This window comes from Megachile rotundata, chromosome 7 (genome assembly GCF_050947335.1).
Source record: "Megachile rotundata isolate GNS110a chromosome 7, iyMegRotu1, whole genome shotgun sequence".
Taxonomy (NCBI): Eukaryota; Metazoa; Arthropoda; class Insecta; order Hymenoptera; family Megachilidae; genus Megachile; species Megachile rotundata.
Window position 1 is genome coordinate 8,383,189 of NC_134989.1, and position 25,450 is coordinate 8,408,638.

Here is a 25,450-nt window from a genome sequence, read left to right on the forward strand (position 1 = left end):
ACTAAAATTAAAATGTCTACACAAGGAGCTATTCTAAGAAAACCTACCAGGGTTTTGTAACACAACATATACCTATAAGTTGCACCTAATATTATTCCAAAAAGGACTTCCACACCTGTGTCCTGTAAAAATGAAATTATGTCCAGTAAAAAATAAAAAATCCTCCCAAAAAATAAATCGAGATAGAATAAATAAGAAAATACGTGGAACGACTTCAATTCCGATTAATCGAAATAACATCGGAAGTCGTAAAGAAGAGGACCGATAGAAAAGGAAATTGTTCGGCAAATATGTGGAACGAAATTTTTCGTAAATGCGCTCGTTCCACGATGCGATTCGCATAGGAAGGCAAGTATTAAGCAGAGTCACGTTCCAGCAGCGGCTATCACGAAAGTTCACGATTCAGAGGGAGAAACGGTTTGTTAGCCGAACAGAGAACAATCGGCGTCGAGCGGCGATATAGAACGGTTCGCCGGTTCGCAGAGTTAATGGGGATCTCGTCCCAATTCCGATACAATGTGCTCCGCCGAGCAAAGAGGGCAACTCCGATGATGCGAAACGTACCGGATTCTTTTCGCAATCTGTTGGAATCGGTCGGAAAAGAAAATTCGAAATAAAGGAACCGACGATAAAGCGATTGTGAGCAAACAAAAAGCTCCGTGAATATAATCGATCGTATTTCCTGCTCGTGACTCGTTCCACTCGGATTTTATCAGATTGTTGCATACCGTACTGCGGATTTGGACACAGGAAATTTTCATCAAACCTGACATTGATGTATAACAACACGCTATATACTAAATTACTGTTCTTACCGTGATAAGATTAGAACCTGTTAAATACGTATATTTTTTTTAACAAAACTACCCCTCGCTGGGTAGTCACATATGAACTCTGTACACCAGACAATTAATAAAAATAAATCTTGTAACATACTGACTACTATATTGTAACAGTTGAAAATTGCATGTTCCTATTTTTAACCAAACTTACCAAATATTTTCACAATGCTTCTATATGTTTCCTACATTTGCAAGCGATTAAATTTGAGTTACCAAAGTGAACAAATTTTTAATAACATATCTGTCAATATTATACCTGTATGGAAATTTAAGTGTCACAGTAGTTGTCATTATAAAAAAATTTCAGAAAAATTCGTTCAGTCAGAACTATGTCAGTAGCTCCGTATAGAGGGAAAGTGATTTGTGTATAGAAGGGATATGTCTCGATTTAAAAGAAGTTGTGGCCATAATAGCCTGATAAACAAACAAAGCTCGGCGCAATCTCTATGTCGCAAGCGACTATAATCGCTATTAGTATTCACAGATCGTTTCACGGAGTACGACTATAGTCAACTTTAGTGAGCGAAAGGGTTAAGCGGACAACACTCGGTGACACCATGACGGGTACACCTCGTGAATCACCGACGACCACCGCTTAATGGAAAATTCATTTTACACGCCAAGCACGCTCGCGCAACACGCACATGGAACCCTAGTTATGATACTGCCGATTCAGATAAGCGAACGAACAGGTTTCCTTTTTCTTTTGCCCGTGTATGTATGGAGTGTCCTCACCGCCGAGGCGCTACCGGTTTAATTTATTGGCGGGCACACACTGTTATCGGGCGACGATTTGCCCGCTCGACGACTAGCGCTATTAATCGAAATGTTGCCGTCGATGAAGCTGACAAGAGAAATCGCCGGTGAATCCCTTTCTCTGCTGACAACCATGCACGTGCGACTGCTTAACTGACCATGCGTTGCGTAAAACGCGCCGTGTCCCTTTTGGTGTAACGCGATGTTCAATTTATCAACGACAAAACGCCGTTTGCGATCAAAATCGTCTAGGAATTAAAATGATGCTGCATAAAGTCTCATTAGATAGAGGCAGGCTGTCGGAAGAGGAAAAGTTGCGGACAGCTTGTAATTGCCTGGTACGCATGCGCCGCGGTTCATTTGAAATGAAATATTGAATACAGCCTTTGCGCAATGGAACTTCTTTCTTAAACCGGTGTGTCATGAATTTGTAAATGATTAAACGTAAATTAGAATATGAATTAGTTCATCCCAATGGAAATCAGTGACTTCAAAAATTACAATTTTCTAAAATTAAAAAATTCCGTAATTTCAAAGCACCGAGTCCCAAAATTTTAAAATATAAAAATTGCAAATATCCAAATTCTCAAATCTCTAAAATGCCAACTCCTATCTCTAAATGCAAAGTCCTATAACTAGAAAAAAATATCCTGCAATTAAATTTAAGTCGAAATTATATTAACAGATAACTCAATATCTTTTTTAACAGAGTCTCAAAATTATAATCCAGTTTGCGTAGTTAACTTGTCGCTGACATGTTCAATTTTTCGAATAATCAACGTTGAAGTTTCTCTCTAACGAATGTGTTAAACGAAGGTTGATCGAGACGAACATACTCATTAGTCATTATTGTATCACCAAACAGTAAACCAGGTTAACCCATTTACGGAGCCACGTATACCGGTAAACGATACGATAGGTTTTCTCCTGAGACGTGAAACTGGAGCGGTTTGTATTTTTTCTGCTCTCCAGAATAGTCCAAAGTGCGTGCATTAGTTCTGTAATTTCATTGATCGTACACCCAATAGAGTTGGCCTCGAGCGACTTTATTACGTTTTCTCTTCTGCCATGCGAGTCGGGACGAATCGTTCGTGTTTTTATTGCAATTACAGTTACGTAATTTGCCTGGTTGCTAGCACAGCATTGAACAGAATCAGCTGCAGAGGAAACTCTGCAATATTTGCTTTGAAGATTCGAAATTAGTTATTGTTTTCTCTTCTCTCAGAAGAAACTTTGAACATTATTATCGCTGCGTTAAGTAGATGAATATCGAAGAAAATTATTTTCAAAGAATGTTTTCTTAATTACTGTAAGATTAAAATTCATTGCGCATTGTGTTGACATGAGATTCCACGATTAATTATCGACAGCAAATTGTATAATCTTTTTCTTTGCAACATGTTGATGTAAAGATAGATATTTCAGAATACAATTGATTTTATTTTTAGACTATGCTTATGTAAAATATTATATTCATCCTGGAGATTGAAAGTAACATTATATCTCCATTCGTAAATTTTGCGTATTTTATAGACTTTAAACAAGTTATTACATACGAATAACATTGTAACTTTAATATAAACGTAATTAAGTTACAATGTTGTTTAGATAAGGTGATTTATATATTCGTTTGTGCATACTGTATCTGTTATCATTTTTGTATAGCTTGCGCATTCTCATCTGCGCATCTACCGATGTGCGCATGCGCACAATTTCTGCGCAGATCCAACCTTGCTATGCCTCACAATTGCGCATACCTATCTAGCACTTTTAATCGCATAAAGTTATACATTGCTATTGAAGGATAATTGACGTTGTAGAGAAATGAGGTACATAGGAAAACTATGGAATAATTTTCCGAAATTATCCACTTAACACTAGTTCGCGTGATATAACTTAATATTAAGATTAAATAGAGAGCTCGCATGCGAAAAGATCAGATTGTATCAAGCTGCATAAATCGCGTACGAAAGTGGTCGATGTTATGAATGGACACAATTGCGAGTTGAAATTGCGCACAACGAGCAAACATGAAGAGCCATCACAGAACAACAGAAAATGAACGGAGATTTTTCAAACAGTATATAAATAATGCAACGCTGCCGAAGACAAGTGGTATACGTCTCACGAAGGTATATAATGATAATTTGTCAAGACACGATTCTCCTAAAAATTACACAAAGTGGCAGACAAGGCAGTCGGCCTTGGGTGCTTCGCAATTACGCTCCTACCGCAAATAAGCGGAGATGACATCACGCTTTTGTGCATTCGCACGTTTCGTGTGCAGTTCACGCGATCCTAATCGTAAAACCTGATAACACTGTTCTGTAAAAGGTTCGGTAGTAATGATCATTTGTTCTCTTGTTAAGCTAGCGCAATTTTAGCAAATCCTTGACCGATTGCGTGTCACGGTCGTGCAAATGGCGGAGCAGGTAATGACAGATTCTCGACTTTTTAAGTTTCAAATTTCTGTATTTATACTCATTTATATTTTTAAATTTCTACATTTCTTTCTAAATCACCAAATTTATAAATTTTGAGTCTAAAAGTGCCTATCTATAAAATTATGGAAGTATCGATAAAACCGAAATATTGATAATTGAATGTATTGATATAGAATGAGATATCGTTAAAGTAAATAAAAGTAGAATTTAAAGTGATTTTAATAATTGATATGTATCTATTCTCATTTAAACTTCAAGCTTAACCTAAGCTGACCTAATCTATAATTTCATCAGTCAAATCTAATAATTCTTGGTTGAAGTTAGATTGCATTAGATTTGAAGTTTAAAACAGAATAAATAGATCTGGGTGATAAGGTTATGGATCACGTTAGGCGTGGAGTTTAAACGAACATGAATAGATTTAAATGATAAAATCACGCGTTACATTCTACTTCAGTCACTTCCAGTTACCGTAACGATATCTTAACGAAATATCGTTTAAGCACACTTAAACTGTAATTAAAAACAAGCTAGAAAAATAAACACAAATACAATTCTCTTGTATAAAAATCTTTAAAATCTATCAGATTTAAAAAAACTTATAAAATATTGTTTAAAAGGAAACATATGTGAACCAGATTATCGTTGAATTCAAAGAAAGACTCATCATGCAGCTCCAAAAATTCTGAAGTACTTCGAAACAAGTAAAGAAATGACAACGAAGATTTATGAATCCTAATTGAAACAGATCAACATCAATCACAAAGCAATTTGCAAAATGACTCGACACAAATTACACAATAATTTCAAGAGAGTAAGAAATTGGTAACGTTGAAAAACCTCTCTTCGTGAACTCCACAAGAAAGCGAATCGAGATACAAAGCGTGCAATTTGAATTACTTTTGTTTCGTAATCTGAAAACACATTTAATTCCATATTTATACTGACAATGAATGTTAACTCATATTTTACTTAATATAAATTGATAATAAAAATACAATCTTTCTTCTAAAAACACTGAAACTTTATATATTTCAAAACTATTTTTACTCTTCATAAAAGTTCACGTTTATTATAATTACACAACCTGTGAGACATTTTATAAATTACCGAACGATTATCGTTAAAAAAAATATTGGGATAGAAAAATAAGTAGAGAATGCTATTTACAATATTTAATGACGTGGACTTATAAAGATGTGGATTATCTTTATCTGAATCTACACGACAAGTATTTCAGTTGATACAATGCTCGATTATCGAATGTACATAAATTAGCATACGTTATGAAAATGTATGAATTAATTCCTGGTAAATGTACAAGATGCTCTAGAAACAGGTGGCTGTCGTTTAATCAAGGGTTTTCCTTTTCAGAATATATTTTCTTTTTTATTATGTCATAAAGTTAATTCCGGTGCTACTGAAGCTTAAGGTACATTAATTGTATCAATTTCGAGTACGTTGGATAGTTAACTGTTTCGTTGAAATTACATTATACATGCATATGCATATGTATATATGTATATGCACATGTATGTACATATGTGCATACGTGCATATGTACGTATGTGTATGTGTATGTATGTGTATATGCATATGCATATGTACGTATCTGTATGTGTATGTGTATGTATGTGTATATGCATATGCATATGTATATGTGTATGTATGTGTGTATGCATATGTATATGTATATGTATATGTACATTATGTATATTTATAGACGTCGCATCTTTCATCCGAAATGAAAAATATTATATTGTAATAAAAATTATCTAAAATTGGTACTCACTAATTTTCAATAAAAGAAATTACTGAAACATCAACGTAACGTTAAGATAAAAGCATTCGAACAACAAACAACACCATAACAAACGATTCGTTAAAAAACAACGTTCTCCAAATCAGTAAGTTAATTACCCTGTCTGAATATTCATAAAAACATAAAAATTTTGCCTGATATTAATAAACGCGGACTTACCGTGTTTCAATACCGAACGATCGTCCAAATGGAAAAATAATGGAATAAAATAAAAGAAAAAACAAGTTTTCTGTTCGCAGGGGACGCGAGATTAAAAAGCGCTATCAATTTTCAGCGGTAAATTCAATAAACGAGAGAGAACGAACGAAATGAAAATTTCCATACGTATTACGAACATGACAATCACCCTGCAACGTTCCTGGGTACAACGGCCTCTGTCATGATTATTCGATTATTTTATACAATTATCCTCGCGCGAAGTTTGAGAGCCGGTTAAATAACCACGGACGAAAATACAACCGCCCAGTGCAATGTCAGAGAATTTTTCGTATAATCCGATTAAATTTTCACCGATTCACGTATCTATGCACGCGTAAAAGTTGATGCATCCTGAATGCAGATATATGCAGCGACCAAATACGATGAAACTTGATGCACGTCGCGATATCGTGAAGCGCAATAATTTTTAATCCTGTCGTTGCCGGCTAATAACTTGGATGCAAATGTAAAACCTGGTTATAAAGGTACTTTTTTTTCTTTCATAAATGTCAATTACAAAAAATGATCGACTCAGGAAAAAGTCGATATTGGGACAATTAGTTTGTGTGGACATATTTTTATTTTGGATACATATTTTTTTTTAGGTATGTGTTTGTTTTTGGTACGTAGATTTTCTTTAGGTAGGTATATGTAAGCTTGATGATTTTTTAAATATAAACATTTTTTATTTAGATTTTTGTATAAACAAATTTTCAAATTACTGTATTTTTAAATATTCAACTTCTCAAGTTGCAATATTTCTAGATATTTAAATTCCCAAATTGCTATATTTCTGCATATCCAATTTCTCAAATTACTGTATTTTCAAATATTCAACTTCTCAAGTTGCAATATTCAACTTCTCAAGTTGCAATATTTCTAAATAATCAAATTCTTAAATTACTGCATTTCTAATTATTGAAATTCAAAAATTTCTACATTTCCAAATATCTAAAGTCTCAAATTTCTATGTTCCTCAATATCCAAATCTTCAAATACCAAGATTCCTTAATAGCCAATTTATTAAATTTTCCCATCCTCAAATTTCTCGGTTTCAAAATTTAGAAATTCTGAAATTCTTAAATAACCAAATTCTCAAATTTCTGAATCTTCAAATTTAGAAACTCTCGGATTCCTAAATTTCTAAATAACCAACTTCTCAAATTTTCCTGTCCTCAAATCCCCAAAACCAAAAATCCCTAAAACCCTAAATCCCTAAATTCTGAACTCCCTAAATTCCCAAACCCCTAAATCCCTAAATTCCTAAATCCCCAAATTCTCAAAATCAAAAATCCCCAAGTGCCTAAATCCCCAAGTCCCTAAATCCCTAAATCCCTAAACCTCTAAATTCCTAAATCCCCAAATCCCCAAATCCAAAAATCCCCAAAACCAAAAATTCCTAAATTCCCAAACCCCCAAAATCCTTATATCCCTAAATCCTCCAATTCCCAAATTCCCAAATCCCCAAAACTAAAAATCCCTAAATTCCCACATTTATAAATCCCTAAATCCCTAAATCCCTAAATCCCTAAATCCCTAAATCCCTAAATCCCTAAATCCCCAAATCCCTAAATCCCCAAATCCCTAAATCCCTAAATCTCTAAATGCCCAAATCTCCAAATTCCCACATAAAAAAATCTCCAAATACACTAAAAATCCTAAAATTTCCAAATCCTAATATTCTCATATTTACAAGTCCCAAGAGTTTAAAATCACCAAATTCCCAAATCCCCAAATTCAGTACCCAAATTTCGGTATTGCTTAATTCTTAATCCATCACCAAAATTTCCATCCACAAATCAAAATTTCTAATACACCAAAGTTCACCGAAGTTCACTAGAGATCAACGAGCAACTACCCTCTGGTTGCCATAGTTTCCCTAGGGAAGTCAGATTTGCTCATGTCTGTACCGGTAATGGGCAACTATGCCCGCAGGGACACTGCACGAATGCGCAAGTGGAATGTAAATATTTGCGGCCATTGATATGCAGTAAATTTAGGTTCGGATTTCAAAGAACACAATTTGTGTTGCAACCTGCAATTATTAAGATTCGTAAAAAAAAATAAGAAGTTTTAAACTTGTATCCTGCTATGAAACAACTTCATACTTGAACCGTGTTAATACAAAAATAATGTATCCTGGAAAAGGAGAATACAGATCATTTGCTTAATCCACAGTCTTCGAAAATACCAGTGAAAAAGAAAAGATCACGGAAATATAATTTTCATTAATTACATATCGTACGTGTATTCACTGTTAATATCTTGAGGAGCCTCAATCGATAAGAATTAACTTCCAAACGGACTTGTATTTTCGAAGCCCATTTCCAAGCAGGCTCGAATTAATTATCTTTCCAATCACGCATTAATGTCTCGTGACGCAGAGGATGCAATTAAAATTGCACTTTATCGGTCACGATAGCCCTCCAAGTTTAATTACGATGATCCACGTCGATAAAAGTGCAAACAGCAAATTACAAGATGAACCTTGAACAATTTTTTATGGAAAATTTAACCCGTTTTATCGACGATAAAATGTTGGACGACAAACAGGAACGGAGCAGCTTCTAGTATATTATAATTATGTTTATTGAACCACTTTGAAATCTTAATGAATCTACGTGCAGGTAGGAAATCGATTGAAAATTTAACACCGTTAAAGAGATTGTTGCTAATAATATATAGTAAACGGTAATTTGAACAGAAGCTATGTACATTTTTAAGTAATCTTTAAAGTGAAATGTAGGTGCAGAAAATTTCAAATTTTCAAAATAGGCTTTGAAGTTTAAAAATTTGAAATTTAGAAAATTTTGTTTGGAACTTTTAAATTTAGCAATTTGAAAATTTTGAGATGTACAAAATTATTTATTTACCTCTAAATTCTCAAGTACTCAAAATAAAATAAATAAAAAACTTTTCCTGCGATGACTGGTTAAATCACGAAACATCAAGGTCGCAAACAAAAAGCTCCCCTCGTAATTAAATTTACCTCCATCATTCCGATCGCCGCAAAAATAAGAACGGTGTTTACCATTAATTAATCTTTTTTTTCGTCGGCGGTGACGGGATGAAAGGCGTAGCAACCGTGAAAGTTTCAGACGGTTAAGAAGAAACGACCGGAGAAAAAAGGAACATAATTAATAAGCGAGCCGGTGGAAAGGCAGCATTCAGAAGAAAGTTCAAGCAATCTGGTCGATTGAACAGAACAATCAGATCCGGTGGTGTATTTTTAAACTCGTTCTAACAGGCGATCTCGATCGATCGGGCTGATCGATCTCGAGTGGCTGGCCGGTTTTTCATGCAGTTAATGTAATTAAAGGTAAATTCTATCGAAGCCGGTCACGATTATACGAATCTCTATCGGTGAAACGTGAAAGGAGTAACGCTCAAAGTGCGTACTCGACAACGTTTGCTTCGCAAACATCCAGCGATAAAGCGGCTTTAACGAGTGCGTCGAGTGCCTCGTGAGAGTTCCTTCTCTCCCCACTTCTTTTTTTTCCCCTCGAAGCGGAGATCATTAATTAGCTCCGTCGAATGAAAAACAGCCTCTCGCCTATTCGGGACCGCCGACCAGGCCGACAATAATAAAACGGGGCAATTAGCCACTTTTAATAACATCGTTTCACCGAACGACTTGTTTGTACTTTCTTCCTTTTAAAAGAATCCCTAACCGGCCTATTGGCACGCTGTTTCTTCTGCTTCTTCTTCTTTTGATCGAGAACATCCTAATGATTTCGTGCACGTGCCGTACTCGCGTTAATTACCGCTTAATTGACCCAATTTCCAAAACGGTCGACCGGCGATAAAAGGATGAATTGAAATTCGCGAACAGAACTGTTGAACGTCGGAATTGTTACGCTGCCGTTTCCGTGATTAATTGAAGGGAATTGATGCGCTGTGGAACAATATACCAGTCGTTAGAAACTGAAATTGACCGAGACTAGTCTGAGGTAAATTCATTTGAACGGCACCCCTGCAGCTTCCATCATAGAATATTGCTTTGGTTAGTTTTGGGTGATTACTTCGTAACACAAACAATTCTGCTATTTGGTAATGTTTCGTTCACTAGGTCAACGTTTTGTTACACGGTGTAAATATTTCAATTTTTGTAATAATAAATTAATTTATACAATTACTCTTCATTTCCACAAAAGTCACCTTACATGTCACCTTGTTTCAGTAACAGCATCTTATTCCTGCAATTTAAGATAAGAGATCTAAAATACATTTTGATGGTTCCATAAATAAAACGTTAAAGTCAACTGCAGTTTTTAATTGACGTCCACCGCAGTTGCATATAGCAATTTTGAGATCGCTCCCTCCGTAATTACGCACGACATTTCGGTTGCTAATGATCTTGCCGTAAATGCAGCCATTATAAATACCTGTCACAAAAAAGAGCACCTCCCTAAGTGGCGAAATGCGAGCGCACGTGCTACTTAGAGAGGCAATAGCACAGTCTTCGATCCAGAAACACTGTAATTGAGTAGCGACGTATCAAGGAGGGGCACGGCTTCCTTTGTACGAAGACAGTCGACTGCGAGCGTTGTAAAGTTGTGCCACGGATCCCGGCGAACAGCCGCTCGTAAATATGCACGTCGCTTCATGAATATGCATTGTTCGCGGTGCATACGCGCCTATACGACGTTGCAGTTCGCCTCTGCTTGTACATACGCCTTAAGACCCGACGAGTTTCGAACAGAGCGAGCGTACGAAATATGAGAGCCACGTTGTCCGTCGCTAAAAAAGGAGGCCACCGCTCCCTGTCAGTCGGTTTACTGGTTAATTAACGGGAGAATTGTTGCTGGGGTGTTGAAGGGAAAAACAGGAGGAAAGGGAGATGGTATAGTAAAGCCGCGATATAAGCAAAAATGATGTACACGATTACAACCGAATGATCGTGGATACGGTTTGGTGGTTGCAAATAACGAGGGTGATTAGCGTGTGGATGTATTTTAGAATAAGACTGCTCTGGGGCACTCTGCTGGGACTTGGACTATTAGTGATGTGATGCATTTAGAGATGTGGGGCATTTAGGGATGTGGAGCATTTAAGGATGTGGGACATCTAGGGGCCTGGGGCACTCCATAGGTCTCAGATGATTATGGATGGTGTAAGACATTTAGGGATGTGGGGAATTCAAGGATTTGGGGCATTTTTGAGGTCTCAAATAGTAGTGTAAGGCATTTAGGGATGTGGAGTATTAAGAGATCTGGGGCATTCAGACTCCATGGGGTACCAGACAATTATAGGTGGTGTGGGGTATTTAGGGATGTGGGGTATTCAAGGATTTGGGGCACTTCTTAGGTCTCAAATAGTAGTGTGAGACATTTAGGGATGTGGAGCATTAAGAGATCTGGGGCATTCAGACACCATGGATCTTAGACAATTATGAGTGGTGTGGGGTATTTAGAGATGTGGGGTGTTCAAGGATTTGGGACACTTCTTAGGTCTCAAATAGTAGTGTGAGGCATTTAGGGATGTGGGACATTAAGAGGTTTGGGGCATTTAGACTCCACGGGGTCTCAGACAATTATATGTGGTGTGGGGCATTTAGAGATGTGGGACTTTCAAGGATTTGGGGCACCTCTGAGGTCTCAGACAAATAGTAGTGTGGGGGCTTTTAGAGAAGTGAAATATTCTTAAGTCTGAGGCACTTTCCTGAACAATGTCATGACATTAGTGTGGGGCATTCCGGGGTATGTGATATTCCATTGGGTCTTGGACAATTAGTGGTATGGGGTATTTGAGGACATAGGGCATGTTCAGGGGCAACCTAGGGGAATGGGACTCTGGTGGAAGCTTCCATCAGAATATCAGTATAGAGGGGTTTTTAATCACGGTGGTGAATATAGTGTTATCAGTGGTCATATGTAGAATGTTCTCTGTACATGAATATACGACGAAGGTTTTAAAAATAAGGACTTTTAAAAAAGTTCAAACTAAGAATTAAAGGACTAAATCTAAAAAGACTTGAGGAGTGCGGGTATAAAACCAATAACTCAGAGTAAAGTTTACTTTTTTTACTTGAAGTGAAGTACTCGATACAAGCGAAATACTTGAAATAAGTAACATACTCCGAATTGCGTTGTGTTTGGTCTCATTTTAATCAGAAAAATATCACAAATGCATCAGTTAAAAGTTTCGTAAAAAATAATCTAAAACAAACAAGTTTTATTTTTGCATATAGGCTCGTCCACATATATGTCACTCTTCGTTTACGTTCAGTTTGAATATTTTCTCCACTCATGTTTCTACATTTAGCAAACTTCAATCAATGTCAGAACACGAAACAAACGGAAGTTCAGATCGGAAAGATTTGCTTATATCGGGACTTCACTGTATTGCCTTATCAATCGCGAAATCGTTGAAACGATACGTCCCTCGCAGACGAAGGCCAACCGGAGAAAGTCAACAGACCATTCGCCCCTGTGCAAATGAGAAATTTTATCGGATCCTCCACTCGAAGGGGTTCCAGGCGACGACGCCTGAAAATTCCGCTCGAGATGGGAGAAGCATGTTAAACTATTAGCTCTGTAAACGCTAAAAGCTACGATGAAAGCTCCGTTTCGCGAGGCCGGGAAATTTCATTAGACCCGCTGATTCCGTTCAAATGTTTAATCTGTCTGGATATAATCAGTTGGCTGATCAGAAAAGAGTAAAAGAACGACGGTTTTACTAAACGATCTTCCGATGAAGCGGAACAATGAATATAAGAGATACGATTTACCTTTACTTATTACCGAATGAACCTATAGCCTAACCATCGCAAGGTTTTTGTACCCGCGGGAGCATTTCACGAATAACAGGAAACTGCTACGTACATATGTGTGCATATGTGATGTTTTACATGCATGATCAAACAATAATAAAAACAGGATAGGTCTATTTAGAAAATGTGGATTTATTATGGATCCATAGGTATACTTAGAAAAAGAAAAAATTTCTTATATGAAGATATTTACTTACCAGCATGTACATATAAATCGTCAATAATATTAGTGATACAAATTTAAGAAAAAATTCATGTAAATTTAAGAGTAGTAATTTGAGAATTTTTTGAATTTTAAAAGATGGGAATTTGAGAATTTGCAAATGTGGGAATTTGGGGATTTACAAATGTAGGAATTTGGGGATTTGGGGATGTGGGAATTGGGATATGTGGAATTGAGGAATGTGGGAATTAGGATATGTGGAATTGAGGAATATGGGAATTAGAATATCTGGGAATTGGGTAATGTGAAGTTGCGGAATTGGGGAATGTGGGAATTAGGATATGTGGGAATTGGGATATGCGGGAGTTGGAGAATGTGGGAATTGGGATATGTGGAAATGAGGAATGTGGGAATTGGGGAATGTGGGAATTAGGGAATGTGGGAATTGGGATATGTGGAAATTGGAGAATGTGGGAATTGGGATATGTGGAATTGAGGAATGTGGGAATTAGGATATCTGGGAATTGGGGAATGTGGAGTTGGGGAATGTGGGAATTGGGGAATGTGGGAATTGGGATATGTGGAATTGGAATATGTGGAATTGGGATATGTGGAATTGGGATATGTAGAATTGGGATACCTGGCATTGGGATATATAGAATTGGGATATGTGGAAATTGGGGAATGTGGGAATTGGGATATGTGGGAATTGGGATATGTGGAATTGGGATATGTGGAATTGGGATATGTGGAATTGGGATATGTAGAATTGGAATACCTGGAATTGGGATATATAGAATTGGGATATGTGGAAATTGGAATATGTGGAACTAGGTATATGTGGAATTGGGATATGTGGAATTGAGATATGTGTAAATTTCAACTAAAAAATGTAAATTTTCTTAAAATTTAATTTACTCAAATTTTCTTATAAATGACTCATGTGTCCATATCAATCCACAAGTTGGTGGGTAAAAAGGTTGACCTATGACTGTGATAGGTGTCTTCTTCGAGTCGACCTCACGCTCCTGACATCTGTACACACACACATAAACGCACGTATGGACAATGGCTCTCTATTATTATACGACGTATACATGTTCCTGAATAAACATGATTTGCCCGAACGCCAGCAGGATTACGTATCCTGCACCTTGACTCGGCGATATGTGGAGCGTCTTAATCCATATGCATGGGAATTCAACGCGAGGATGCCAACGTGGTCAATTGCTTCTTTTGTTCTTTACACGGAGAAACGTTCCGAGGTGTTTCCCGTCGATCAGGCCCCGTTTTATGGATAAGCACCGAATACGGCGGAACGAGTTGCCAGTTCGTTTTTTCGACGGTGTTAATACCGTGCTCGCAAGCATGAATCATTTATGAACGATTCGAAATAACTCGGCTCGATGGAAATAGATCGGGAGCCGAAGAAGCGCGTGGATAAATGGAAATGCGTTATATAACGCGATGAAGAAGAGTCTGCTCGCCGGAAGTGTGTATATCCGTGCGTGTGCACGTGCACAAACGAGCACGCCTTTCCCGTTGGCACGTAATCAATCGTCAATTATAGGAAACAACTCTGTGAGTGATTATAGCACTGGCGACACTGGCGTAAGTGGGACCAGATTGAATCTCGTATGAGAATTGAAGACGGAGTACGGTTATTTTTATATTTCATATTCGACATTTTTTTATTGATTTTAGAATATTCTAATTTTCGGAATTTTTTAATTTATAAGTTTTGACTTTGCTGAGATTTCAAATGGTAAATTAGAATTTGGGATAATGGAAGTATAAAAATTTCACAAATTATCAAATTTTTTAATTTTTGAATTTCCATATTTCTAAATTCCCATATTCTCAAATTTCCATATTCCCCAATTCCACGTATCCCAATTCCCACATATCCTATTTCTCACATTCCCCAATTCCACATATCCCAATTCCACACGTCCCAATTCCCACATATCCTGTTTCCCACATTCCCCAATTCCCACATTCCCTAATACCCACATTCCCCAATTCCCACATATCCCACTTCCCACAAATCCCAATTCCCACATATCCCAATTCCCATATATTCCAACTCCCACATATTCCAACTCCCACTTATCCCAATTCCCATATATCTCAATTCCCACATATGCCACTTCTCACATATCCTAATTCCCACATTCCCCAATTCCACATTCCCTAATTCTCACATATCTCAACTCCACATATCCTAATTCCACATATCTCAATATCCACATATGTCACTTCCCACATATCCCAATTCCCACATATGCCACTTCCCACATTCCCCAACTCCACATTCCCTAATTCCCACATATCCCAATTCCACATATCCCAATTCCACATATCCCAATTCCACATATCCCAATTCCACATATCCCAATTCCACATATCCCAATTCCTACATATGTCACTTCCCACATATCCCAATTCCCACATTCCCAAATCCCCAAAGTCCCAAACTTCCATCTTTCAAAATTTCAAAAAATCTCAAATTATTACTCTTCACAATTTTTAAAGTTCTCAAATTTTAATTCACATCACAAATTCACAAATTTCCCAAATATCCAGCTTTATCCAAATTTTAGAATTTTTAAAAATCCCAAATTTCCTACTAAAGCTAAAAGATTTCACATCAACGAGAAATTGAAGTTACGCCAATGACCAGCGAGTTTAGAAACTCTGGCTGCTAGGCTGATTATGCATACGAGATGTATTTTCGTTGCTCGTTGGTGAAATTGAGATATGTGCTCCGCTACGATTCTCATTTCGACACCTTGTACGATTTAACATTTTCATAGAATCATTATCCGCTGTATATGACGTAAATCCCCATGATATTTGAACTTGTATCTAATAATTTAATAACTAATATTCTGTAATATTTCGGAGAACGGTTCGTCAGTATTATATCAAGAATTTATTAATATAATGCAAATCTTTGCAGATATTTTTTTCATTAAAAAGTGGAGTCTGAATTTTTTAGACACAGAATCTTAAACTAAAAATTTGGATCAAAGTGCAATTATATATGAAATAATGTACTGTTATAATTCTTAAATTATGCTACTGTAAAATAATTTTACATTATTTCACATTTAAATAATTTAAAATTATTTTACTTAATTTCACATTTATGAAATACAATTTGTGAAGTGATTATTACATAAGGTGTCTAAATTGAAATTTAATTATTTCTCATACTGAAAGTTTTTCTCTTGATCTTACGAACTTTGACTTAATAAACAAGGTCAGGAAATAAAAAATTCTTGTGTTATAATTTAATTACTCGTAAATAGTCAATTATTTCTTCTCTGAAATATTTTTGCTTGAACTAATAAACCTTGATTCAACAAAGTCTTGCAAATCAAAAATTCTCGTATCACTCCAATATTCTCAAATTTTATTAGAAGAAAATATTACTAGAATATTTAATATTATCAGACATTTTTTACCATTGACAATTTTTTACAGAGAAAAAGACCCAATGTCAAACCTTTGGTAACCTAAAAAATTGGAAGTTCATCCCTTAAAGACAGTCCACGAATCGAAGAAGCCCGGTCTGAAAACACGACAGAAGCATTCGAGCTAATACAAATATATCCAGCCATATGGATATTTAAGTGGCACGATGCATATTTATGTCCAAGCCGCGAAGACGAAGCAAGGAGCGAAAGACAAACGGAACAGATTGGTTTCCGGCAGGACGGCGACGAGGTGGCAGCTGCGAGCCTCACCGTTTCGAGGCCTGGGTTTGTCACAGGAGGCAGGAAACGCTCGCACCCGTTAATAACCCAATTAAAATGGACAGGAAACGTACCCCTGTGCCGTCGGTCTGGCCAATGCTGCACGACGCGTCGACAGCGTTACTATTATCGCCGCTATTATGGCCACTACAGGTGCTGCTGCGTACAAAGACAGCCCGTGTTTGTTTACCCAATATTTTCCCAACGGGATCCAATTTTTGTTTACTCTATTTTTTCTATTTTTCTTTACCCTATATTTTTTGTCACTTTTATTTACATGATGTTTTTTGTCATTTTTTGTTTATTTGGTATTTCTGTCATTTTTTGTTTATTTGCTATTTCTGTCGCTTTTTGTGTATTTGGTATTTTGTGTAATTTTTTGATGGCCTGGTACTTTTTGTCATTTTTCGTCATTTTTGCTTATACGATATTTTTTGTCATTTTTTGTCATTTTTGTTTATACTATGTTTTCTGTAATTTTTTGTAATTTTTGTTTATACGATATTTTTTGTCATTTTTTGTCATTTTTATTTATACTATGTTTTCTGTAATTTTTGGTCATTTTTGTTTATACGATATTTTCTATAATTTTCTGTTTATACGATATATTCTGTAATTTTTTATTAATACGATATTTTCATTTTTCGTTTATACAATATTTTCTGCCATTCTTTATTTACACAATATTTTTTTATCATTTTTATTTATTCGATACTTTCTGTAATTTTTTGTTTGCACAATATTTTCTATTACTTTTATTAATATGATAATTTCTGTCAATTTTTTTTTGTCATTTTTTATTTATATATTTTCTATAATTTTTTACTTATGCAATATTTTTTGTCATCTTTGTTTGCACAATAGTTTCTATCATTATTGTTTATATGACATTTTCTGCTACTTTATTTACAGAATATTTTTTGTAATTTTTATTGGCACAATATTTCTAGTAAAGTTTATTTATATTTTTTTTTTGGAACAATTTCAGAATTTTAACTCTTTGAACATGCAGGTATTTTTGAAATTGGTAACTAACAGCTTTGAAGCTTCCTACATAAAAAATTCACTCAATTATTTTTGACATTATGTTATTACAATATTATTTTTGAAATTTCTGAAATAATAATAAATTTTGCTGCAAGAAGGACGTCACTTTTAATGCCTAGCGAGGAATATTATTAACCATATATTGTAATAAAGTGAAAATTGGTGACCATGGAGAGATAACATACTATATTCTGATCTGGCAGAGTTAAAAATTAATGCGAAATTTAACGCACGAGTAAAGTCACCGTCAGTGTACAGTGACGTTGGGTGATTATAATTATCGTTAGTAGCGAAAAGGTTAATATAATTTAAAATTTATTGGATATAAAAGCCAGTACCGACACCTGTCCTACATATGCAGGATCCGGGCGAATAATGCAAATAATGAAAATAATGTAAATACATGAAAAATACAAATTATAAAAATAATGCAAATATGTGAACATTACGTATAATGAAAATAATGTGTATACATGAAAAATAAGTATAATAAAAATGTTGCAAATACATGTGAAGATAAAAGTAATAAAAATAATATATACACATGACAAATAATTTACAATGACAATGTAAATACATGAGAAGATAAAAATGATAAAAATAATGTAAATATATGAAAAACAAAAAATAATGAAAATAATGTAACATATGAAAAATAAAAACTATGAAAATAACATAAGTATATATGAAAAATAAAATTGATGAAAATAATAGAAATATATATGAAAAATTAGACTAATGAAAATAATGTAAACAGTGAAAAATTGAAAGAAGATATAGAATACAATTTTTTGATATAATTCTGAAGAAAATGAAGATTGAAAATTTACTGTGTTTCTGTGCTATTAAATTGTAAATTTTGAAATTTCTTAATTTCAGAACGAGTTTGTCAATTTTGAAATTTTTTGATCTGAGAATATACAAGATTACAAATTTTTGAATTTCTACATTTTCAAGCTAGAAAATCTAAAAATTTCAGCGTTTAGAAATTTGTCAATTTTATTTTTACAATTTCTCAATTTTATAAATTTTTAAACATGACAATTTTCAATCTAAATTTAATATCACTGATATGTATATCGATACTACAGTGATTGCTAAACTATGACTACAAAAGCAGATATTTACTTTCAAATTTTCTTTACATTATTACATAAACTAAAAAAAACCCAATGTACAACAAAGAAATCCTTTTCTTACAAACAGTTCTGTTACGCGAAAAAATTTCAACATTTTATGCAAAGGTTAAAAAGGTCAGATAATCGAAAATCGATAGCAGTTGTAAAAATGAAACATTCTGTAACTATTCCCGAGTAGCTAATAGTCGAATCGAAATATTAACAGCATTCAACGCTACAAATATGATTCTCTCGGCCAATTCAAAGTCCGTATATTTCGCATCGATTTGCGATTAATCAATTACGTAGAGGCAGCCTTCGGACCCGTCTCGTGATCTCTCGTGGCCATAAATTCCCGATAATATCGGCAAGGATTAAACCTCATCGTCAAAGCGAAGATAACTCGCGAAATATAATAGTTTGGATCGATACGATCGGAATTCGAGGATCAAAACCTATCGCGTTTATAACGAACGATCGTGTAACCCGGGCCAGCTGGAACAACCAATTTCCTCGTTTAATCGAAAACGAGCAATTACACTCGATTACCTTTTTCCCATGGAATAAACAATAATTGTGCAACCGTGGAACTCAGTGTCGGTCTTACCTGAAACAGAGAAACGAAGGAACAATTTAATACGGTGATCAATCGGTTGAAACGAAAGATTGAGATTAAAAGAACGCGAAAAATTCTGGGTACGAAATTATTGGTTAATTCGTTTTACTATTTTAGCTATTAATTATTTGCGAAATGAGAAATGTAATTTGGTAGTTAAAGAAGAAGCTTCGTTTAACATCTGTTATATTATAAATATTTGTTTTTTAATTTCAAATTGAAAACAAGTGAAAGGGTCATTTTACGCCACATCACTTTTGGACGTCGCCATCTGCGATTTTGCTCTAATCAAAATACTGTATATTGTATATTAATACTGTATATTGTAGTCCATGTGACATTAGGGGGGTTTAAGTCATCATTTTGCCGGTTTTAAATTTGTTAAAAAATAACAAGTCTTCAAGGTTTGCAACTTTTGTTCATTTTTGCGAAAACAGACTTCACTTACGAATTTTTTTCTCAGAAACTACTGAACCGATTTAGCTAAATTCTTTTTTGTTTTATTCATGAAGGATGGGGCTATTTTAAAATATTTTTTTTTAATTATGTCAATTTGTTATAAAATATTGGAAAATGTAAATGACCCAGAAGAAAGAAATTTCTGCTAAACGGTACAAATTAAAAATTTTTTCCAACTATGAAAGCTACAAAACTTGAAAAGTCTCCCTACAAAACTACTGGAATACAAAAATTGCTGGGTTCTCATTCGAGCATTGTCAAATGAAAAGCGCATAAACGTTCGACAAATATGAACTCGCAACTTCACAGCGAAACCCGAGCAGAATGAACATATAGCAAATCAGTTGCGCGTCATCCGAACTCGTATCGAACGAATCGTATGAAAAGATGCAGTACGTCGCGGAACCAGTAATTTCCCGTATCGATTGGCGTCGATCTCGATGGAGTGAAATCGAAAGTATCGATAGCCACGGTTAAATGAAAACGGTCAGCCCGTTGAAAACATCGCGTTACTCGAACCGGAGTTCGTTCCGAAAAACCGAGCGCAAAGCATTAATTATGTGACTTCCGCACCGAAACTCGTGCTCTCGATATATCTCGAGTATTCACCGAGGATACGCATAAATTTGTAAGCTGCGCGAAACAAGCGCCTAGCCACCGATCGATCTTTTCCTCCCGTGTGCACGAGAATGATTCACGAAATTAATCTACAATTACTCGTGGCGCCAGCCGGTTCATAAGTCTTAATTAACACTCTTGCAGCCGGTAATTTTTCGTTTGCTTTTCCGAGACTCTACACCGGATACGACAAATTTCAATTTATTGCTCTGTTATTGAAATGAGGCAAGAATCGGGGCATCTGTAAGTGTTACGATAATTGCATCTAATGTGATAGTGTAGAGTACATATACATGCACCGTAGTATTTTAATGAATAATTACTGTGGGGATTATGTAAAATACTTTGGTATAAACAAAAGGTAGTTATACTAGCATTAGACCTTCAGATGGAAGCTTCTGTTTAAGGAAAATATGTCTTCATTTTTGTGCAAGCTTTTACAGTCAGGTGGTTTATATTGAATATAGCTACTGTATGATTGTGTTAAAAGTTAGATATTATTGGAATAATTTTTGTGTATAAATCTGGAATATAAAGAAGATATTTTGGTATAATGAATAATTTTTTAATGACGTGCCTCTGACAGACTTCTGTGTTTAATTATAATTACAATTGCAATTAATATAGTTAATATATCATATTTATAATAGTAGTCAACACAATATGCTTGTAACTACAGGGAATCACGTAACTGGTGTTACTTTCTCAAAGGGATGTTAGAGAACGTGATTCTGAACAAAATTTTCCTTTGCAAAAATTGGATTTGAAGCTTCGTTTTTGAATTATTAAGGAAAAACACCGGACCAATCAGAGCATGCGGATTACGCGCGCTCAACCGCTATAGGCTCGAAGCTGTCGCTCTCGCATCTGCGCATGCGTAGTCCTCGCGCTCTGATTGGTCCGGTGTTTTTCTTTAATAATTCAAAAACGAAGCGTCAAATCCAATTTTTGCAAAGGGAAATCTTATTCAAAATCACGTCAGCTACCATTTCAGAGATCTACACTAATTGTGAGAGATCCCGTATAACTAATATAGTATAATATAACAATAATTATAATTACAGTAATATGCTACTATGAAAAGAATATTATTAATCTAATAATAATAATAATAATAATGTATCAATATAAGACATCAATTATTATTACTGTAACATAACTACAATGAAATTAAATAATATATAATGTCATAAAACACACAATAACCACAAACAATAAAATAATGATCACAGTATTATTAATGTACCATAATAATAATAATAATACAAAAATTATTTTATCAAGAAATCGGCAGTCAACAATAAAAAAAATAAAGAATGAAAAAGAAACATTGAAAACGGTAGACTGATAATTACGAAGCGGAACAATTAAATGGTTACAAAATTTTCATTCCATACATCAAGCAATATATCGTTGAATTCATTAGATTTTATCCGCCGATAAAAAGTACATACAATGTAATCAATTTTATTCACACTTGTTCTTAAGAATAGTTTCTTTCCGCTTCAACCAGATTTGCGAACCTATGCAAGCGTAACATTTTTATTCTTATTTACTGTTCAATATCAAGTTTCATTAATCACGATTTAAATTACCGGAATGAAGATAGAGAGTCTATAAATACATACGTATATTTTTATAAAGTTCCCATTAAACGATTTAAATTACTATCTTAATTAGTTAATTTTGCATATCTTACTAATTCTGAATGGTTTCTTCTTAAATGCTGTTTGGAATTTTTATGTAGAATCTGATATGCTATTAATGCATAAAGATTCGTGGTTTTATTATACCATTGAATTTATATAGCTTCTTATCTGAAGAAGCAGATTGAAATAGTTCTTTTAATTACTTGATGTATCAACATATTTTAGGCGAAATTTATTTCGTGTTATTTATGGAATGATGTACTGCAAGAATTAATTCTGTCTGAGACTATTTTCTTTTAATTCTTAAAGTTATCAGTTTTGCAGAATTTTTATAATCTGACAAGGTTTAAGACAAGGTTTATATTACAAGATTTTTTAATAATTTTTTATTTGAATTAAATACCAAATTTATTTTTCTAAAAACATTCTATATTTTTATCTCCAATTTTTTTTTTTATATTACCATTTTCAATTTTGTATTTATGTTCTCAAAATTTATATTTATATTTTTAATAATTTTAATTATTTGTATATTAAAAAAAATATTACATTTTTCATAACTTATGAAATATTCAGACGATCTATTTGTAAATTGAAAGTCATGTACAGATAAATAAACTTTAATGATTACAGTAAAATATATTTTTGACATCGTCATAATTAAAAAAATATTAAGATCCCATTTGTAAATTAATCCTAATAAAAAAGTAATCTCAACAAGGTCAAGATCTAATTACATGTAAAAACAATGCAAGAAAAGTTTTGCAATGCAAAACAACACCTTGAGCATTTGCATAATAAATAGGGAAATGTTTATTTTGAAATCGTCGTAATTATTCTTTTACAAACACAAAGAATCATTAATAAAGCCGTAGCAGCATAATATACATCGCAATCTCGTGCCCATTCTATTAAAGCCTTAATCGGACACACTGAATTTATTGCGAGGCGAGAACGAGTAATTCGCGAGCAGTTTCACGAATAACTGTATAATTGCTGCGTAACGACGGTGTAATTGCCACTGGTTGTTAACCACGACACCGTGCGTTCATATAAATAACAAAGAAATCCCTTATCCACGCACGAGTTGCAATCACGTGCACGCGTTTCAACGTAAAGGTTTCGTCTCCTCTCGTTCTAGATATCATAATAATGGGTTTACCGACGATTTACGGTATTACCTTTCTAAATGGAAAGATTTCTATCTCTTTAACAATACTTTGGTATGGTTTAAAGATATAGTGGACAATATAGAACAGTGGAGTGAAATAATGCTAATGCTTATTCCGGTTATCGAGACAGGTTTCGATAAGTGAATATTAAATGGGGTTATTGAAATGAAATAATGGAAGTTGTATTGGATAAATATTAAATATGGGTATTAGAGAAGGTACAAATTATCAGAGACCAAATTTTGAAAATTGCAAATTTTACATTCTCAAAATTCTAAATTTCAAAATTCAAAATATCTAAATTTCAAATTTTCTAAACTTCCAAATTCCGAAATTCTATAATTTCCAACATTTCAGAAATTTCCAAATTGTAAATTTCCTAGATTTCTAAATTTCTAAGTTTCCAAATTCTAAAATTCAAAAATTTCCAAATTCCCAAATGGTAAGATTCCAAAATCCCTAGAATCCCAAATCCCAGGATTCCAAAATCCCAAGATTCAAAAATCCCTAGATTCCCAAATCCCTAGATTTCCAGATCCCTAGATTTCCAAATCCCTAGATTCCCAAATTCCTAGATTCCCAAATCCCAGGATTCCAAAATCCCAAGATTCAAAAATACCCAGATTCCCAAATCCTATGATTCCAAAATCCCCACATTCCCAAACCCCTAGATTTCCAAATCCCTAGATTCCCAAATCCCTAGATTCCCAAATCTCTAGATTCCCAAATCCCTAGATTCCCAAATCCCTAGATTCCCAAATCCCTAGATTCCCAAATCCCTAGATGCCCAAATCCCTAGATTCCCAAATCCCTAGATTTCCAAATTCCAAAATTTGCAATTTCCAAATTTCCAAATTCCAAAATTTCCAAATTCTAAAATTTCCAAATTCCAAAATTTCCAAATTCCAAAATTTCCAAATTCTAAAATTTCCAAATTCCAAAATTTCCAAATTCCAAAATTTCCAAATTCCAAAATTTCCAAATTCCAAAATTTCCAAATTCCAAAATTTCCAAATTCCAAAATTTCCAAATTCCAAAATTTCCAAATTCCAAAATTTCCAAATTCCAAAATTTCCAAATTCCAAAATTTCCAAATTCCAAAATTTCCAAATTCCAAAATTTCCAAATTCCAAAATTTCCAAATTCCAAAATTTCCAAATTCCAAAATTTCCAAACTTCCAAATTCCAAAATTCTAAATTTCAAAATTTAAATTCTGAAAATTCCAAATATCTTAAACTTACACAATAACAGTAAAAAAGGCGTGACAGACAAAGCCAGTTAATTTATCTGTTGAAAAAAGAGCTTGTGTTCCCCTGACTCGATCAGCATGCGTGTGACCGGCGATAAGTTCATGCCGCGATTGCCGCACGTGAAAAAAAGTGAAAGGGTTGCAATAAAGGGGGGAAACGATAGAAGAAGAAGGAGAAGAAAGAGGTTGTGAGAGAGAAAAAAAAAAAGAGGAAGAAGGAGAAGTACCGGTGCAGTTGCACTCATTTACTTTCCCTGCCGGCATGAATCACGCATGAAAGGGTTTAATCTCACGCGATCGCCTCGTGTCCGGTGACCCCTGATCTCCTCGCGAATCCCCTGTCCTTCCACCCTTTTCTTCCACAACGTACACACGAGCACACCCTCGCGATATACGCATTTAAATGGCACTGTTTTACATTTTTCTTTCCCAATATTATGGTTTTATTCCAGACACCGTATCGCCGGTGCCGATCTTTTTCTGGCCCGACAACGCGTGCTCATTTATTTCCGAACAACTTCCTCGCTCCTGCGTTTCTTATTGTCTTGTACGACTATCTGCTCGTTTGTTTCTTCGCGTGCTTGTTGCACGTGTGAAACTGCATATGATTAATTATTGCGGGAGGAATTAGGTAAATTGAGGTTCGATACAAATGGGAGGAAATGGTGAGTGTTTTGTATAAGTTCGTAAGTTAAATGCGATTAATTATGAAATTGTCTAATTTTAATATCATTTTCTGATTTGTTCATTTTAATATGGATTA

The 25,450-nt window shown here is 34.6% G+C and overlaps 1 protein-coding gene across 11 annotated transcripts in view; it reads right to left on the minus strand.

Annotated features, from left to right (window-relative positions):
- The window catches only part of LOC100879726 (uncharacterized), a 448,351-nt gene that overhangs the window by 165,607 nt on the left and 257,294 nt on the right, over positions 1–25,450 (minus strand). The window contains exon 2 of one of the 11 annotated variants that reach the window (XM_076533374.1): positions 19,473–19,530. The exons of the other annotated variants lie outside the window; for them this stretch is intronic. Coding sequence (XP_076389489.1) covers positions 19,473–19,530 — 58 coding nt within the window. The remainder of the gene's footprint in view (positions 1–19,472; positions 19,531–25,450) is intronic. 11 annotated transcript variants of the gene reach the window in all.